Below are 20,685 nucleotides of genomic sequence, written 5' to 3'. Positions count from 1 at the left end.
ACCGTCGTCTCCAAGACATTCGTGACCTCGGCCACCAACGTTATGAGATTATGAAAGAACGAGTGGCCGAAACCAAAAAGTTTAACGAGATGCAAGAGGCGAGGCAAATGGAAAAGGACATTGAGTTTTTGTCCAAACCTATCGACCACCTACAAGGCGATGCGTTGATCCTTGCGCAAATGCGTCGCCAAAAAATTAGAGAAAAATATGGACTCTAGATCATGTTCTTTTTTTTTAACTTTATTTTTCTTTTTCGGTTTTTTTTTTCTGTTTTTTTTTTTAATTTCAAGTAGTGTAATTTTTTTTAAATTAATGAAGTTTTTTATGTTTTAAATTAAAAAAAATAATTGTGAAATGATTGAATGGGGGTTATTGGCATAATGCCCCACTATGCCACTTTTGCTATAATACCCCAAGTGTGACTAGGATGCCACGTGTCGGATAATGCTCCATGGTGGGGGCATTATAACAACTTACCACTACACATGGTCTAAGAACCAATTAAAATGTGTCACGTGACAAAACAACCAATTATAGAGAAATGATAAAATAATATTCTAAACAATATAAATTATATAAAATTCTCTATAAACATGCTAATAAGCAATTAATTTCTTATTTGAATCTTGTTTTTGTTTTCAATGTGCTAATTAAAAAAAGTGTTGATATCGTTCAAATATGTGCTAAAATCAATTATCTTATTTAATTTTCATGTGCTAATATAATTAAAACTGCTACTTTTATGTATGTATTGTTTTGATATGTGCTACTTTAACTTTTTTAAGTGCTGTGATCTGTTCTTACGGTTTGTAGGATAAATATGGTTTGTACCGAAACCAACCCCACACACTCAAATCTTTTTTTTTCGAAATGTGTGAATTACTCAGCAAGCAAATATCGGGAGGTCTAGTATACATGTCTTAACCGGGTCTACGCTTGAGAGAGCCCCTCGCAGAATAGATCCCCAAACACAATCAAATCATGAAAAGTTGAAAACCTCGTTTACCTACTTGATATTTATGGTCTATAACCTTTTTTTATGAATAACCAACAAAAGCCCAATCATCCAGGTAAGTCTAATAGCAAAAGGCCATCAATGCCCATGAATACAGACGTTGCTGGTGACCCGACTCACCGCCCAAAGGCACACTATGGTAAAACAAGGTAGACCTAATGGCAAAAGGCCACCCACGCTCGTGAACACAGACGACACTAGTGACATCGTACCGTTTCGACTCGTACCATTTCAACCTGGACCTTTTCGTCTCAAACTATTTCGACCCGAATTAGGGGTGGTGAGGGTCGGAGTGTTAGATTCCAATTTATTTGAGAACAAACATATTAAAAATGGAATTGAGATTCCAATTCCAACAATTTCTATTTCAATTCCTATATAAATTTCAATTCCGATTCCAAACATTCGGTGAACCAAACACATATTCAAAGTTTATTTTGTTCGTTTAATAACCTAAAGAGTTTGCACCAAATAAAAGCGTAAAGTTCATCTATTATTTTCTGGTTGAAATTTTTTTATATAGTAATATTAACATAAAAAGTAATTCAATTTATATTTTAAGTTATATCATAGGCTTTAGTGCTTGCTAAATCAGGTAGGGTCCACCCAACGCACCAATCAAACTTTTTTTGTTGTTTTTTTCTTAATTTTTAGTTAAACTACAACGTTACAACTAAATGATGGGTTAGTTAAAGTTCATTATGTGCATTAAAGCCTAGTGGCATTTTGTGGGTGAGAAAAGGTTTAGGGACCATCAGGTCCTGGGTTCGATTCTCACAATGGAGATTTTTCTCAGATTTATTGGGTTTCCTCCTGAACTGGTGTCCTAATGGAGATGGAAATGATCAGTTGTTCCGCTGATGGCACGAGGATACTCCAGTGGTCCGTCAGTGATATAAATTTACCGTTCAAAAAATAGTTGGTTCATTATGTATGTGGCAGTGACATGCTAGGGCGTTATGTTATACCACATCATTTATTCATTTATAACTCAAATTTCAATCTTTCAAAAGCTAATCTAGGCCAACAGTAGATTTTGGTAATCGGTGTTGCTAGTCACGATATGGTCACCGTAACGACACATAAACCTCACTGTAGATTAGTGGTGGTTCACTGTAGATTTACGGTAATACATGTAAAAAATCATGCACTACTCCGTTTTTAGCTTATCTCTCAAGAATCATGCATACAAAAATACATGTACAGAACCGGTTTCTTTAACCTTTCCTGATACTGAAACGATGCCTGTCCTTCACTCAAACGGTACTATGATAAAATCAAGCCTTCCATGCACAAAACTGTCACCTTAAGTCCAAAAAGATAACGCGCCGTTAAAAACATTGAGGACGGAACTGACGCAAGCCGTTGTCTTTTTGGACTGAAGTGGCATGTTTCAAGAATGTTGAGGACGGAACTGGCACAAATTTTTTTTTTCGACTGAAGTGTTATTTTCCACCAAACCAAATGGACAAAAACGACAGTTAACTCTAATCTTTAAAATGGCTTATGGCTTGCTGTACTAACATCATTAAACGTTCATGAAGTATCGAAAATTTACCCTTTGAAGTGACTAGAATTTAGAAATTAGCATATCATTGTTGGGTTCAACTGCTCCTGCATCATGTCCTTTCCGGCTAATATTGCTTCTGAATTCTCATCATTCATGTGTCTTTTCAGACACCTACCTTTCTGAAACCATGGGCGAAGCTTTTAAGGGGCGGGAGGGGGCGGCCGACCCCCCGAACTTTTTGCTTAGTAGTGGAGAGTATGTAGTTTTCGTATAGAAATTTTTGGGTATACACATTTTCGACCCCCCGATTTTATAGAAATTTTTAGGTCTGGTGACTTCCGCCCCCTCGGTCGGAAATCTCAAGCTTCACCACGACTGAAACTAATGCATCAAAAGAACACTCAAGAACATAGTGACTCTATTTAAAAAAACATACAATTTGGTTTCATAATGAAAGATACCCACATAGAAACCATCAATTTGGCATTATGGCCCAGCAAGAAGTCAATTGTGAAACTTAACAAGCAAATTATACTTTGGTCAGTTATTGGTAAAGAAATCTGGGCACATCAAAATTGAGAAGAAACAAATCTGAACTCTCATCAATCATGCATCTTTAAGAAGCATCTTGCTGAAATTATCACATCAAAAGAATACTGAAGGAACAAATACCTATTTGCAGATTCTCTTATGCTACATAACGATTTGGATAACTGATAAAATCCATAGCCTAAGAACAATGCATTGTTTTTTTTTATCTCAGCAACAGTACCTGCGTGCAGTACTCTAAAGGGTTGAGCAGAAGAAGTGAAAAAGCAATATGATAGCATACTAGTAACCTTGTCTGAATTAGAATCAAGCTAAGACACCTACATAGTTATATTAAACTGAAACAAACACAATTGTGTAAGCGTTACGAATTCATTAAATGGAAAATGTCTAACAACCAAACACATGAACACCAAATAGAATTTGGTAGAGATTTCCTGCTTTCCGCATTTTGCAAGTTAGAATCTTCATTTTTCATCCCACAATTACTATCTCAGTTTCACTCCCAGTCGCACAACCTAGGATCGTTCAATAATTCTTTTGCCACAAGCTTACCGAACAACTTAAGCATACTTCTATCTAGTAAACCAGCTGCGATATGATCTATAAATAACGATAAAGTCGAAGCATCAAGTGAGTAACCTCTACCATCCATTTCCTGTAAAAGCATCTCCACATCATCATAGTGCCTGTTCTTTAGATATCCTTGGAGTAAAACACGGTAAGTAACATCATTAGGCGGGCAGCCACTCTCTTCCATTTTAAGAAACAACAACTTTGCTTCCCCCAATTGACCTTCCCGACAAAAACCACTGATCATCACGTTATATGTACGAACATTAGGTTGCAGGCCTTTATCAATTAGACCTTGGAAAAGAATCCTCGCAACATCTACTTTCCCATATTTTCCTGCACCATTGATGAGGATATTGTACACAACAATATTAGAATTAAGCTTGCTGTTACCCACCAAATGAAACAAAGAGAGCGCATCCTCTACTAGATGGTTGTTGCAAAGGCCATCTAAAACTATTCCATAAGTGCATTCATTTGGAATTTGGCCTTGTGCATGCATCTCATCAAAGAGGTTGCGCGCAGCTACACAACGCCCAACCTGAAAAAATCCTTGTATCATGGTGCTGTAAGTGACTACATCGGGTTTTAAACCTTTTACAGTCATTTCATGAAACATTTGCTCAGCCTTCTCAATATTCAGATTCTTGCAATACCCATTCAATAAACTACTATAAGTAACAACATCGGGAACGAGACCTCTAAGTGTAATGGAATCAAAAATCTCCCTTGCTTTGATCATTTCACCTCGTAGACAGTAACCATCAATAAGTGAGTTGTATGTCACTATGTTTGGAACCTTACCTCTCTCAATCATGATGTTGATAACAGCCTCAGCTTCTTCTACTTTACCTTCTTTGCAAAATGCATCAACTAAAGCAGTAAAGGTTTTCACATTTGGAGAAATGTTCTCATCCTCCATTTCTTTTAGCAGCTTTGAGGCATCATCCCAACGACCTAATTTACAAAGACCACAAATTAAAGAGGTGTAGGTGATGACGTTTGGTAGAATACCTTTGTCAGATACCATTTCTTTAAAGAGCTTGAAAGCATCATCAATCATTTTATCCTTGCAAAGACTATCAATGATGGTGCTATATGTAACAATACTAGGCTCACAATGTTTTTGTTCCATTAATCTGAGCAAAGCAATGGCTGTAACGTTATTACCGAACTTGCAAAGCCCTTTAATCATTGTACTGTAGGTAACGACATCAGGTTCACAAAGTTTTTGTTTGATGAGCTTCTTGAATAACATCTCTGCTTCAAGAGTCCTATCTTCAAGTACAAGTCCATCTAAGAGGGCATTATATATGTACACGTTGGGTGAAATAGCTCGCCTAAAGCAGCATCCTAGGAGTGCAAACCCGTCTTTGGTGCGATACAGCTGACAGCAACACTTGATTGCAATGCCGATGGAGTATTTATCAAGTGGGACACCAAGAGAACACATTTGGTTGAAAAGATGAAGAGAGGTAGAAAAATGTTTGATTTTAGTAACAGCGGTCAACAACTGATTAAACAGAACAACAGATGGAAGAGGGCGTCTCTGTGACATTTCATCGAACAGGTTGAGTGCATGATTCAAGTTGGTGATTTTATGAAGCATGGATCGATTTGTGGAGAAATTAGAGTGAAGAAGGAAGGGTGTGGTGATAAAATTACCTCTGAATTTGATAACAAGAGAAATTTTGAGATTCATGATCGGTCGATTCGTTCAGTGTGGAAACGGAGTTGAAGCTTCAAGTTCAACCAAACTATCAAATGGTGGAAAGCATGTCCTTGTTGTTGTATTTGTATTTCTTAAAAATCAAAAGCAAATTGGAAACAAATAATCCCAACTTATTGTTATTGGCCAATAATAATCCCAACTCATTTAATCACCAATAATAATCCGAACTATTCACTTTTGTTTGTAAAATACTCCCACGTTAAAAAAACACTAACTAGGTTAAAATATTGCTGATGTGGCTTAACATGTGTGGACTGACGTGGCTGATTAACATCTTACTTGTGTATAAAATGATTATCAGCCTCATTTGCACACACAATCGACTGAATTTGCCCAATTTGTAGAATTAGGTTTTTGAAGGAGAGTGCGATTGTGTGTGCAAATGAGGCTGATAATCATTTTATACACAGGTAAGATGTTAACCAGCCACGTCAGTCCACACATGTTAAGCCACATCAGCAATATTTTAACCTAGTTAGTGTTTTTTTAACGTGAGAGTATTTTACAAACAAAAGTGAATAGTTCGGATTATTATTGGTGATTAAATGAGTTGGGATTATTATTGGCCAATAACAGTGAGTTGGGATTATTTATTTCCAATTTGCCAAAATCAAAATGGAATCAGTATCTTTTTTGAGTAACCTACCTGAATGGTTCATGAGATTTCCTTTTGAATATTGGTTCAATTTTATTTTCATTCTCATCTAAAATTAAAATTCATGCAGATATCTAGTTTTTTTTTGTTTTTTTTTTCTCCCCCTTTTTAATAAAAGGCAAAATGTTCTTTTAATGTTTTATTATAACAAACTAGTATTAAGCCTTTGCATTGCAACTGTTATTGTAAAATTGTGTCAAGTAGTATCAATGCTATACCACTGTCAGCGACCACCAACACCGAAAAAACTCGTAAAAACAAATTAAATAAAAACGAAAAAAATAGCGCCGAACGAAAAACAGACATGAAATTTTTGAATCACGAACGCTCGTTGCAAAGAAATTAAACCGAAACATAGAAAAAAATGAAGTCAATCCAGAACCCGCGCGTTGGTCGAACTTGTTAAACAGAGAAAAATAGATGTGCTGCGACGGGTCAGTCAAACGGGAAAAATATACGAAAAAATGTTGAACCACACACGCACGTTGCGATGCATTAACTCACAAAATTTAGAATGAAACGAAAAACTTGGGAAAGATGATAAGTATGGTGGACCAAAATTGAAAATAAAAAAGAGTTGGGATTAAATTGCAATAGATGAAAAATTTTAGGTTAAAAAGTAAAAAAAACAAAGGGTCTAAATTGCAAAATTAAAGTTATTTATTAAAGAGTTAAATGCTATTTTAGTCCCTGTGGTTTGGGCCATTTTGTCAGTTTAGTCCAAATGTTTCATTTTTAACTTGTGGGTCCAAAAATGTTTCACAGTTGCCATTTTAGTCCACTGGGTTAACTTCATCCATTTTTTCTGTTAACGAGAATGCCAATTTGGTCATTTTGTATGTAATTCTGTTAACTAAAAGGGCAATTCAGCCATATAAAATGACCAAATTGGCCTTCTCGTTAACAGAAAAATGGATGAAGTTAACCCAGTGGACTAAAATGGCAACTGTGAAACCTTTTTGGACCCACAGGTTAAAAATGAAACCTTTGGACTAAACTGGCAAAATGGCCCAAACCACAGGGACTAAAATGGCATTTAACTCATTATTAAATTTAGATAAAGATAAAGGATAAAAATAAATGATATCTATATATTAGTTATTAATATTAATATTAAAAGAAATTTATTAAATAATTATAAATAATATTTATGAGGTTGAAGGAGAGAATGTCATGTGACATTATTTGAAGTCTTTTATTATAAGTTAGATTAGATTATAAAAATTTGACAATTTTGCCATTCATTAAAAGCGAGGAAAAAAAACAAAAAAGCTGGATGCTAATTGAAAAATCTAACCAGATTTTACTTTCGGATTAAAATGACAACAAAATTGAAACCATATAAACTTATATTCAAAAGAATTAAGTTTTGGACTAAAAATGACAAAGGTGATATGACCTTAGGGACATTTTGACAATTTACTCATCTTTTTTGTTGTTTCTCATTTATTACTTTTATCTATATCTATCTATATATATACTATTAAAGAAATTAGGTTTTCTACCCTTTTGGTCATTTTACATTATGTATACATTTTGAAGCAACATGTACAAGAGTGCCAAACTATTTTTGAGGGGGCAAAATCGCGCATTAACCAAAGATTTAAGACACTTTAGGGTAATATAGGAATTCTAACCATGAAATCTATTTTCCTCTTTTAATGGCACCGTCTATTCAAGTGTTAAACCGCCCTCATCAATGGAGAATTTGGATGGTCTTCACCTTCACCACTATCAAGATACAATATTACACATATTTTACGATCAAGGGTTTTACTTTCATTCGATTTACTCTCACAAAACTTCATCAACCTTCTCTCTCTGTCGGCGACTCATGAACAGATGTGAGGATTTCACCAGATCTAGGGTGTTACTTTCATTCGATTTCAAATCCATGACCCCATCCTGTGACGGTGATGAAACAATGGTTAGTCGGGCAGGGTTAACACACTGGTCTCGTCAAGAAGGGTTAATCCCTTCCTCTCGAGGATCGCTGGCTGGATCGTCCGCCGGTTGATCTCCTGCACAAGGAAACAAACCGTGACTCGTAACAAGGAGGATGGGGTGGGGGGTGCTCCTTGTTACCACTCTCCGGCGTGAGAATCAGTAATTTGCTTGGGAAGCAAAGTGTGATACTAGTAGTAGAGAGTTGTGAAGAGATACCTCAAACCTGGTTTGGGGTTGGTATTTATAGCCGAGGAGTGAAGGAGGAGTTGAAGGGACGGACTGACGACGTGCTGCCCTTATGCAAGTGTGTCACGCTTGTCGGTTGTGGAGGTGAAGCCACGTCCTACTGCAGTGTCAGTCCGTTGTCCACGTGTGGCCTGACAGGCGACTGCCAGTGGTACCACTTGCTCTGTGGTGTCAGTCCCACTTGCCTAGTGGGCAGGATGCGGTGCGGGCGGCATCGCTGCCTGCGGTAACCTTAGATGTTCCCGTGTCTCAAGCTCTGACAAAGACATATGCGGGATGCGGTGTGGAGCCGCATCGCTGTCAGTGGTGACTGTTGCTGTTGCCCAAATCCCTTGTTGTGACGAAAATGTCCATATGATGCGGTGCCAGCCACATCGCTATGCACATCCGTTTTCCTACTCAAGGTAAGGCTTCTTCTTATCCTTAGACCGATTGGATTCGAAGGATGCGTCCGCGTGGATGTGTTTCTTTGCTGGTGTGGCTTTTTGATAAGGGTAATGGTCACTCGCGGTCAGCTGGCGCGAGATTTAGGACCATAGCCCTTCAGACGGTGTGGTGTGCAGTGTTAAAATCCGCCTATTAGGGTTCGGCAGTGGGATTCTCGAGCAGATTGGTGGCAAATGAGACGAGCATCTGGCGGTAGATGGTGGTTGAGGTAGGCTCTGACAACCCGGTTCCGATTTATCGGCTGCATGTACGTTTTCTAACAGCGAAGGTAATTCTAGCAACTTTTTTTTTCTTATTTTTGTAGGTCATGTGCTTCAGATTTCGTTAGTTCTAGAAATTGATGTTGAAAATTTGTAATTTTGAGGATTGTATTGCTGATTTCAATAGTTTAGACTACGGCAACAATGACTGCTGGTGGCAGAAGCAAACTCCTGGCGCCAAGCGGTGGTGGATGGTGGTGGTTGTATACTTTTAAGAGGGTTTTGTGTTGAACTAGAGCGGGAAATTTCTGAACTTCAAGGTTACAGGTTGCTTCCCACCTTACGAAACTCGAATCTCGAATCTCGGTACAATTATTTCTTATTTACATTTTAATTGTATTGATTCCTTTATAATATATGAATTTGCCTGGAAATCTTTGTTTTGTGTAAAAAACTCCTTTAGAAGCCTCCAAAGTGTTGCTTTTAGGCGCAATTTGTTTTGCTGGAATTAATGGTCTCATGGACCCGGTTGAAATGTAACATAATAAACGCTGAAGTATGTAACAAAAAGTAATGGCTAACCCCGATTCATCAATGTAGCAAAAATGGCTCAGTAATGAACTTTTTAGTTATTTGTTGTATTGTATGTAGCAAAAATGGCTGGAAAGGGTGGGAAGGATCTGTTGGCTAGAAAAACACCTGCAGCCGTAGCTAACAAGGAAAAAAGATAAGAAGACACCGATGTATCACTCTGCTAGAGTAGGTCTACATGTATGCAAACCCTAGCTATTTCATTGCATTACCTGATTTATTGATTTTATTAGTTGTAGTTTTTTCACATTTTATATTAAAGATTTAGTCGAACTGATTGGATGTTTAGATGGTTGATTGACCTAATGTGTTATTTGTTTCATAACACCAATTTGTAAGCACTTATTGCATAAACAGGATTACTTGCAACTCAAGTGTTGATTTATTATTGCTAATTGTGATTAGTATACTGTTCTTTTAGCAGGTTTAATGGTGGCGTGTTTGTGCTGGTTTGACAAAGCCAGAATGCGGAGGCGACGCCGCGACGGCTAGGGTTTCGATTAGTGATCTCGGTCCGATGTTCTTCACAATAAAGATCCACTCGAGATGGTTAAAATGGAATTCCAGCATTGCTTAGGGTTACAGGTGTGCTTGATTTGATGGGGTTGAAGTTGAACGTTTACTTGAGTCCTTTATGTATTTTTCATTTTTACTAATTGCGACTAATTCCGACTTTTCAGCTTGAAAAAAAGCCGAGCTCGAACTCGACTTTTTAGCTCGAAAAAAATAAACGAGCCGAGTTGAGCTGGCTTGTTTAAGTTTAAGTTCGAACTTGAGCGTAAGCCGTAAGTGAATCTGAAACATGTCATTAATTGTTTGTTTAGGAATTGTCGATCATGTTTGGTAAGAAGCAAACATTATGGATTCGCTTTCTGATAAGAAGCAAAGTTCTGGTTCATTCTTCGCAGAGGATGAGAAACTACACTCTGTCAGAACCGAGTTTAACAAGCTCTTTGGGAGACAGAAGCCCGTTCATCATATTTTAGGGGGCGGAAAATGTAATGTTCATCTCATCTTTTATAATATCTGTTTTTACAATGAATCTAATAGGTTTGTTTCTAAATTGAATTTTTTTTGTCGTTTTCAAGCTGCTGATGTGCTCTTGTTGAGGAACAAAAAGATATCAGCAAGTGACTTATTTGGTGCTACTGCAGTTTGAGTGCTTTTTGAATGGCTTGACTACAGTTTTATTCCTTTGGTATGCTTCGGTCTTGTTATATATATATCATTGGCCAATTTATTATGTCACGCCTTTTGAACAGGTACTTTTTTATGTAGTTTCTGTTTTAAGTAGAAATCGTTTGTACTAAAAATTTGAATATTTAAAGACTAATTTCACTTATGATCTTTATTCGTTAACAGCGCCTCACAAAGTCTTCGTCTGTGAACTATTTGTTTTGGAAGCTAAAGTTATTTAATAAACCCGGGTGTTAAATATATTCGTTGACCGAACAATAATGTTGACCGCATATTTTCTTTTTTGTTTTGCGCGGTTTGGAGGGTCACGAGAGCATGCCAAAGTCTATATAGTGGTATTTGTATTTGAGGCCAATTGTGATACTTAGGGAGCCCGGTCTAGGAGTTGACCCAATCAGAAACTGCTCCGGAGTCTTCAGGGATCTCTTCATCAGGATCTCTTCATCAATCAGGTACCATAACGATATACTTTAAATCCATTTTTCGGTTTTCATTTGTCTATATTTCTCTAATGCTATTTATATGTGATATGTTCTCACAGATGAACCTCCTGGACCGGGCAGTGAAGATGGTTGCCGAGCTGGACGAACCATTGGAGGAAAACTACGTGAGAAAACACGCACTTGAGCAGGCTGAGACTCTTGGTGTCGATATTAAAGAAGCTGCGACCCATATCTTCTCCAATGCATCTGGCTCCTACTCATCAAATGTAAACCTGGCTGTCGAAAACTCAACATGGAACGAGGAGAAACAGCTTTAAGACATGTATTTGAGCAGAAAGTCATTCGCACTCGACAGCGACACTCCAGGTGCCGGAATGAGCGAGAAACGAAAACTGTTCGAGATGGCGTTAAGTGCAGCCGAAGCCACTTTCCAAAACCTCGACTCGTCAGAGATTTCTTTAACCGATGTGAGCCTCTACTTCGATTCTGACCAAACTAACCTTATCGGGAGCTTGCGTAAGGACGGGAAGAAACTAAGCGCCTACATTGCATACATAACCACAGCTGTGGAAAATAATTCATATGTAGTGTTTGACTTTGCAAAATACTCAATATGGAAATGATGAAACAATGGGTAACCGGGCAGGGTTAACTCACTGATCTCGTCAAGAAGGGTTAATCCCTTCCTCTCGAGGATCACTGGCTGGATCACCGGTGGGTTGATCTCCTACACAAGGAAACAAACCGTGACTCGTAACAAGGAGGATGGGGTGGGGGGTGCTCCTTGTTACCACTCTCCGGCGTGAGAATCAGTAATCTGCTTGGGAAGCAAAGTATGATAGTAGTAGTAGTGAGAGAGTTGTGAAGAGATACCTCAAACCTGGTTTGGGGTTGGTATTTATAGCCGAGGAGTGAAGGAGGATGATGATGGACAGACTGACGACGTGCTGCACCTTTGCAGGTGTGTCAGGCTTGTCGGGTGTGGAGGTTATGCCACGTCAGTCTGTTGCTTACGTAGCCCTGACAGGTGACTGTCATTGGTGCTACTTGCACTGTGGTGTCAGTCCCACTTGTTGAGCGTACAGGATGCGGTGCGAGCCGCATCGCTGCCTGCGGTAACATCTGATGTTACCGCGTCCCTTGCTTGTGATCAAGAAATACGCGAGATGCGGTGCCTGCCGCATCGTCGTTCATGGAGACTGTTTGCCTGCATCCCTTGTCGTGACGAAAATGCCCATATGATGCGGTGCCAGCCGCATCGTTATGTTCATCTACTTCCACGCACCAGGTAAGGCTTCTTATCTTCTGACCGATTGGATTCGAAGGATGTGACCGCATGGGTGCGGTTCATTACTGGTGGGGGTTTGTTTGATACGGGTGATGGTTGATTTAGGACCATACCCCTTCAAGTCCCCCCAGTCTAGTGTTGCTGCCTCGTGCAAGTTGCATGTGGGAGGAGCACTGGACTATAGTGTAGGAAGGTAATTGGCAGCCTGGAGAAAATTCTAGGCCACATAGGTGGCGTTCGCTTTTCGTAAATCAAGCTGGAGATCTGGTAGAGTCATGTGACGTCTCTTCCGTACCGGTGAAGGAATTTCGTCTGATGCGAAATTCTCAGCCGTTTTACGTCACCAGGTGGGTTGCCACCTATTGGTGTGTCGAAAGCCTCTTGGAGACCTTATTAGTTGTGTGCACAAACTTCAAACCAACCTCTGAGACGGTGGTTGAAGATATGCACAAACTTTGAACCAACCTTTGAGGTGGTGTTCCTGTCTTCGAACCAATTTTTGAAGTGGTGAATGAAGAAGAGAGGACGCTTCGATCCAATCTCTGAGATCGTGATTGAAGGTAGTTTATGCTGCAAGTGCTTTACTCAAGCTCTATGTTCAGCCATTGGACCTGTAATGATGATCTCTCTTTTGCTGGGTGTTCGTGTTCATCATTTCAGCTCTCTAGTAACCGCACGTCCTTTGCGGTTACCTCGTTGCGTCATTGTTGGCCATGTTTGGTCGAACAACCTGAATCCGAACTATGGGTAAATAAACATGGTGATAGGCAAGGGTTTGCCCACCATTGTTTATTCTATGCGGCCCATAGGCGGGTAAACAAAGTCATAAGCAGACTTGTTACCGCTGTCTGGTCGCTTGCTGTTCGACAAGAGTTCGTATGATAATTTGGGAACTCGTCCGCATGTCTTACTTAGCCACTTTCCTTCACGCTCCAATACCGAGGAGTTTTCCTTGAAGTAGTTTCGCTCGTGGATGTGAAGTTAGTTGTGGCTCTTCCGTAGCAACCATTTGCGGAAGCTATGGTTGTGTCCGCAGCGACTCATGAGTGTCTACGGTTTTGTCATCCCATATTTGCTCGAAACGGGTGTGTTGCTCGGATGTGGCTCTTGAAGGTTCAGGAGTCAAGGTTGCTGATGTGCGTGCGCGTACATTCCCTTCCTTCTTCTTGTTAAAGAAGTTATTTATGCACCCTCTGTGGTTGTGAACCGGACAGGAGGGATTTGAAGCTTGAAGAGAATGAAGGCAATGCAGTTTACCTGTTTCTGAGATGCGGTTCAGTCCAAAGAACAACGCTGGTTCTGAGTATCTGACACACCTGAACGGGCTCGTGTGTGTCATTTCCGCATATTCCACGTGTGCTCGTGGGTAGTGCGGATAGGTATTATACCCCTTTATAGTGTAGAGATATATATTTTTGCCTATTTTTAGGGGTATGTAAAAAACGACATGCGGTATGGGTTATGGTGCGGTATACCAGAGAAACCGCATGCCGCTTATAATTGGATAATGTAGTCGCTTTTTGTTGCATACGTGGCTGATCTCACGTGTGAGTTGGTGGAAGTTGGTGAGATCATTCTGGCATGTGCTGAAATGAAAGGACATTTGCATTGCCCGAGGCATTAAATGCACTGTAGCAAGGAGTGTAAAGGTCTCTCTTGTCAGGCGCGTGGGCGGCCACGCGCGCGTGATAACCGTCAGCGGAACTGTCGTAGTCCACGTGTTGTCGCATAATTGGTTCTTTTTGAACGTGATGATTCGTTTTCTCCCTCCGCATTAATTGCGATGGGTATATAAGGGGAAACCGTTTGTGGTTTCCCCTCACTTGTTCGAAATTTCAAAAATTTTCCGGTTAGAGAAACAATTCTTTGTCTTCTCCGAAAAGATTTTCTGAACTTCCGGTGAGGTTGATTTGAGTTTTTCCACTCACGTTCTTTCCTTTGTCCATATTTTCTGATGGCTGAACCATCAAATGTACACAATGTGGAGGGTGAAAACCCTGAACAGCCATTGGCAGGGGCTGAAGAAGATGAAAATGATGATGGTGGTGCCGTCGGCGGTAGTCTACCGGTGTTGAAGTGGTCAAAAGGTGGTTTCCAGAACTTACTGACCACTGTACAAATGGCTGATGACTGGAAAGCCACTTACCCATAAGAGGGGGACACCGGTGCTGATGCTCCGGCCGGTTATATTACCATGTGGGCAGATTTTTTTACTGAAGGTAATCTTCGGTTGCCGGTGACGGTGTTTGTTGCGGAGGTGTTGGAGTACTATCATCTCCACATCTCCCAACTTAGCCCATTTGGGATGTTCCGAATCAGGAACTTCGAGTACACCTTTCGTGCCCATGGCTTGCCCCTTACTGTTGAGAACTTCCGGCGGTTTTACCAGTTGACGGTACACACCGGTTTTTTCTCCTTTAATCAACGTCATGGGAGTTTGAAGTTGATGACACCTCCCAAGGGTGTGACCCACTGGAAGATGAAGTTCTTCTACGTTAAAGCCTGTGCGGTCTACGCCAATATGACTTTCCGGGATGTCAATACTGGTGTTACTGATGAGGATATTCTTGTTGCCTCTGCGGAGACTGTGGACTGGTTCTCTAGGCTGCGGCCTATTGAACTCAAGAAGTTAGACAACAACCAGCTGTGGGTGTTGCGGATGATGCTTACAAGGCCGGACAGGAAGGCAAGGCCCGTTCTGCGGGAAAAGAGTGGTGGTAAGTCTGTTACTCTTTATTGTTTTTCTTGCTTCATTATCCTTTTAGTAATATGCATGCATGTGTTGTATCAAAGGCTGCGGTTGGCCTGTGGAGGATGTTTGAGCCCGATTTCAAGGGCAAAGTTGAGTTGATTCCGGTTGACGTACGGGAAGGTTTCAATCTGGAAATTGTTAGCAACTTCCGCGTACCGAAACGTATAGTGTTGGAAGCACCTGTGCCGGAAGGCGAAAAAGGTATTTTCTAAGTTGTACTTGTTTTCCAAGTTCACCTTTGTAACTTGTTTGCTTGATTCCTTCAATGCAGCTATCCTTGCGGACTTGGGGAAGTTTGAAAAGCGCATCCCCAAAAAGCATGCGGAGAAGAAGCAGGTGAAGAAAACCACGCGGGGCCGTGGTAAGGGAGGGCTGAAGGCTCAGTTGCCCCTCCTCCGGTGTCTCAGGCCGCAGGTACCTATCGATCTTGTTATCGCAGATATACCGATTACGTGGTAGTATCTGATACCCTTGAGGGTTTGGGTGTTCTAGGTAGTGGTGCGGCTGCGGGTGGAACTGCTGCAGGTCCCCCCGTTGTTGGTGAGAAGAGAGAACCAGAGCAAAAGGCTGCTGGTGGTGGTGAACCGAAACGTCGGAAACTACAGTCTAAAAGGGCTGCTCCGGCGCAAAAGAAACCTGCGGTTGCTGCTGGTGCGTATAACTGTTTTCCTTGTTTTGCATGCACAACTTGTTGGGTTAATAGTTATTGCTTTCTTTGTATTGCAGAACCACAAGATGCAGGGTTTTCTTTTTTTGATTTTCCTTCGTCTTCCTCGCATACCGCTGCTGCGGATGCGGGGGTGCCAAAGGAGCCCGCGGCGCCAAAGGAGCCTGCGGCACCTTTTGAGGTGACTCCTAATCCCACCGTGCAGGTGGAGAAGACGGTGGAGAAGACTGTTTCCCAGATATTTGAAACTGTGGATTCCTCCAACAATCTGATCTCTCCCAATGAGGGTGATGGATTGGACTTGAGGTTTTCAGATGCTGGGAAATAGAAGTCGGATGCTGAGCCACGGCAGACTGATGCTGAGCCGCAGAAATCTTCTGTTGGTGAGAAGGTTACCGGTTCTTCTTCCGGTGGTGCGGGTTATGATGGGTCTCCTATTCAGCCTGGGGAGTCTGAATTGGAGTACTATTACCGCACCTACACACAGGATCGAAGTACAGCTTATCATCGACCCCCCCGGACTGTTATGCAGGGGGATGATATTTCGAACGATCCCTCCGCGTGCAAGGAGATTCTGGGTGGTCTGGGCACCCCCTTTGAAACTGAACGTGCCCGTGCCGCACCCCGTGAGCTGCGCATCAACCAACTTTCTACGATGTTAGTAGGAAGTTCCATTGTGGCGAATGCCATTTTGGAAGATTACAAGGTGCTAGGCCACAGGGAAGAAGAAGCTGCTCGTTTGCGGGCCGAAGCGGAAGAGTTGGTGAATGCTGCTCGTGCGGGTGCGGAGCAGCTTGAAAGAGATAGAGCTGCTTTTGATAAGCAGAAACAGACTGCAGAGTGGGCCGCCACTGCTGAGCTGAAACAGGTTCGTACTCTTGCCAAGTTACTTTCTGATGAACGCAAGAGTTGGAACGAAAAGTTTTCCAATGAGCGCAAGAAGTGGAATGAATCTTGGGCCAAGCAGAATGACAATCTGTTTCGTGATCGCCAGGAGTTGACGAATGCCAAGGCAGCTAACACTGCTTTGGGCAAAAAGAAGGCTGCAGCTGAGGCGGTTGCGGTTAAAGCGCAGCAGGCGGAGGACCGGGCTGTAAAGGCGCTTGAAGAGGCCAAGGAAGCGGGAGCTCGTGTTGCAAAGGCCCTTGAGGAGGCCAAAGAGAGGGAGAGTCGCTCTTCTAAGGCTCTTGAAGCGGCGAATGCTGAGCGCACCCGTTTGGATCAAGTTGTTGCCAGCCTCCAGGTATGATTCGTTATTCCTGTTGTATTTTTCTTTCCGCCTTTTGAGAATGTTTACTGATTTTGAGTAAACTGTTTTTTGCTCTTTGAAAGGCTGAAGTTCAGACCCGGGAGGTCGCGGTTACAGACCTCACAGCCCGCGTGACTGTTGCGGAAGAGCGGGCTAATGCTGCTGTTGAAGCCAGAGATGCTCTGACTTCTTCGTTCCACCAACTGGAGGCTGATCGTGAGTGGATGCGGAGTCATGGCATTGCACATGTAAGTATTTTGTGACTTTGTATCAAAGGTTGACCACATGATGACCTTTGTATCCTTTTGTTGCAGATTGTTCAGGCCATCATGGATGCTCCTGAAACCGCAACTGGCATAGATCTGATCAAGCAGCGTGCGCGTGATGTTGGGTTTAAAGCTGGTTATAACCGCTGCATTGGTCATATGAACATTATGTCCAAGGGCGGCTATACTGATGAACGGTCTGGGTTCAATGGTGTGGATACCGAATCGCTTCTTAATGCGGCCGTTGCCTCCTTTTACGATACGTCTCTTTCTTGCGTGGAGGAATTGGACGGATGTTTAGAAGCCGCGGATTATGTAGACCGGCTGCGGGTGCTATATGCCGATGTGGAAGAGGAGAATCTTGTTGGTGGTGGCCAAGATGGCGCGGGTTCCAGTGGTACAAAATAGGGTTTAGGTTGGCCAATGTGCCCCTTTTTTTGTTTTCCTATTGTATATGTTGGAAACTTCATGTAAATCCATTGAGCACCGCGTGGGTGCTTGAATTTTTTGAATATAAAGTTTTTTGTTCAATTTGTACAAGTGTTTTAATTTCTTGCATGTTTGAACGTGTATATGCGGGACTCTACCCATTGTGAATGGGGTCGAGTATACTCCATACTGCTGCCGTATGAGTATGCGTCAATTCCATTGTTTGCCTTGTTAAGGTTCAGGAATTGTGTTAAGGTTAATAAAAACTTGTCTATCCGGCCGGATAGACGCTTATCGTTCTGCCTTTTGCTGGCCTATTACAATATTTGTGTGTGGTTACCACTTTGTGTGAGTATCGCGAATGAAGATTTTGCCAATCTGTTTTTGCGGATACCGCAAAGTGGAACACGCATTTGTAATAGTAGTAACAAACAATAATGTATAAAATTGCTTATTTATTTATTTGCAAATGGCCTGCGGCCCGATAGGTTACATAGAAAATGTAAGAACATGGCTTACATATAGCAGCGTCGAAGCTGTTGTGCATTCCATGTTCGTACGATAGGTTCGCCTTCTAACGTTTGTAATTTATACGCGCCTTTCCCCAAGACCTCTTTGATGAGGTAGGGTCCTTCCCACTTGGGGGCAAGTTTTCCTGGGCGCTCAGCATTAGATGCTTCATTGTCGCGTACTACGTAGTCTCCTGGATTGAAAGTACAAACGCGGACAAGTGAGTTGTAGTACTTTTCAAGTTTGAATTTGTATTTGGCCTCGTTGATGGCAGCGTTTTCGCGCCTTTCTTCCAAGAGGTCCAAGTCAATCCTGCGTTCCGTATTGTTGTCCATTTTTTCAATAGACAACATTCTGGGTGAGGGGAGGCCTACTTCCGCGGGGATCACCGCTTCTGAACCATAGACTAGGCTGAAGGGTGTTTCCCCATTGCTCGTTTTTGGGTTTGTACGGTGAGCCCATAAGATACTTGGGAGTTCATCGACCCAACCACGTCTGGCTGTTCCCAACCGTGCTTTAATGCCTTCGACTAGACTTTTATTGATAATCTCGACTTGGCCATTCCCTTGCGGGTGTGCCACTGATGAGAATATGTGCTCAATATGCAGTTCTTCTAGCCATTTTTGGAATTCGTCGGCAACAAAGTTGGTGCCGTTATCGGTGACGATGCACATTGGTAGACCGAAACGGTAGATGATGTGTTCCCAGATGAATTTTCTTGTTATCATAGCAGTGGTTGAGGCGAGCGGTTTTGCCTCTACCCATTTTGTGAAGTAATCAACCGCTACTATGATAAATTTGACCGCACCTGGTGCGTCAGGGAAAGGTCCCACAACGTCGATTGCCTATTTCTGAAAGGGCCAGGCGGTAGTGATGGGGACTAAGTAGTTCTTTGGGCGCAAAGTTTTTGGAGCATGTCGCTGACAGTCGATGCATTTGCGCAACTCTTTGACGGCGTCCAGGTGCATGCCGGGCCAGTAATACCCCGCATTCATGATTTTGGCCACTACCATGCGTGGTCCAGCGTGTATGCCACATATTCCCTCGTGTATTTCTCGGATGAGGTATGTGGCATCCTGGGGGTTGACGCATCGCAGGAGTGGCCCTAGGTATGATTTTCGGTATAAGATACCGTCTCCCATTTGATAGTGGCACGCTTTGTATTGTAACTTGCGTGCCTCTGACTTGCTTTCGGGAGTCACACCTGATTGCAGATATGCAATGATTGGTGTCATCCACGATGTTGTGCCGTATTGGATGACATTGACTTGGCGCAGGGGTACCGAAGGATTCTGCAGAATTTCGATGCGTATCTCCTTTGCCAGATGTTGGAATGTAACACCCGGCTATTTGGTACTTTCCATTTATAGCAAGTTTGATTCGTAATTCTATTTTTGGAAACTTTGTATTCTTGTAATCGTTTCTTCCCTTGTAATCTTTATCAAATCGAGACTTGGATCATTAATGAAGCTTGTATTTTGTTACATCTATGTTAAACGCATTCTATGTATACTAGTATGTTCGATTTGGTGAATCAATCTATGTTTAATCGTGATTCTTGGAAACTATGTGCGAAACTTGTCATTAAACTAAACTTATGCATGGAACGTGTTTTGAACGAGAATGACACTTGATTTGATACTTATACGCTTGATTATACTTGGTTTATACTCCTCGTGCTTAATCATAACCTAATCTATGCTTTTGTGGCGAAAATGGTCCTTAAAACACCTTAATTGCATTAAATAACAACTATAGGGGCCAAATATGTCAAAAATCAAACTTGTTTCCAAACCCCAAAGGGCTCACGGCCCGCGTGAACTTACCTGGATATCCCAGGCGGGCCGCGTGAGGTCCCTGTTCGGCAGAAACTTGGACAGTCGCGACCAGCACCAATTTTGAGCGGGATTCTTGAGTTTAAACCGAGTTTTGGCTCTTGTAATCACCTCTAATCAACCCTAATCACACCCCTATAAGTACCCAAGCTCCCCCAAGCACTTGGACACTTTCACCACTCTCAAACCTCACCAAAACACTCTCAAATTCAAGCTCAAAGCTGCATTTTCGGGCAGATTGGTACACCTACACTAAAAGTGGTATAACTTGCTCATTTCTTAACGAAATTGCTTGATTCTTTTTCCTACTTGCTTGGTTAATCATGTAGTTTGATTCCTTGACTTCTCCTTGGAGAAATCAGACCTGGAATTGCTCCGAAATTGACCAAAAACTTTATGTTTTGTTTCAAACTTATGCAAACTTCATCTAACTTGTGTGAAACACATCTCAAACCAATGTCCTAATGCTTACAACCCCTCTTATGGTTGGTTAAGCTTAAAAACATGGTTGAGACATCTAAATCAGAGGTTAAAATCTCATAAACTTTCTGTTTTTAATTAGGGTTTTACCCACAAGTAATGTT

General features: G+C 41.6%; 1 protein-coding gene and 1 long non-coding RNA gene across 2 annotated transcripts; one reads left to right on the top strand and one right to left on the bottom strand.

Moving 5' to 3' along the window:
• Window positions 1–3,425: 3,425 nt before the first annotated feature.
• Window positions 3,426–5,394, bottom strand: LOC110932616 (putative pentatricopeptide repeat-containing protein At1g12700, mitochondrial). The gene has a single exon (XM_022175940.2). The coding sequence runs from the start codon at window positions 5,347–5,349 to the stop codon at window positions 3,574–3,576; it is 1,776 nt and encodes a 591-aa protein (XP_022031632.2). The 5' UTR covers window positions 5,350–5,394; the 3' UTR covers window positions 3,426–3,573.
• Window positions 5,395–11,083: 5,689 nt separating this feature from the next.
• LOC110932615 lies at window positions 11,084–11,589 on the top strand. Its single transcript, XR_004888957.1, has 2 exons — window positions 11,084–11,114; window positions 11,204–11,589. It is a non-coding gene; the product is annotated as an uncharacterized LOC110932615 (long non-coding RNA).
• The last annotated feature ends 9,096 nt before the right edge of the window (window positions 11,590–20,685 follow it).

The sequence above is a fragment of the Helianthus annuus genome, chromosome 3 (genome assembly GCF_002127325.2).
Source record: "Helianthus annuus cultivar XRQ/B chromosome 3, HanXRQr2.0-SUNRISE, whole genome shotgun sequence".
Lineage (NCBI taxonomy): Eukaryota > Viridiplantae > Streptophyta > Magnoliopsida > Asterales > Asteraceae > Helianthus > Helianthus annuus.
The sequence above is the reverse complement of the archived record's forward strand: the minus strand, read 5'-3'. Positions and strand labels throughout refer to the sequence as shown.

What these genes read in the sequence shown, in the direction of transcription:
- LOC110932616 (XM_022175940.2), bottom strand. Translation starts at nt 5,349, where the DNA reads ATGAATCTCAAAATTTCTCTTGTTATCAAATTCAGAGGTAATTTTATC.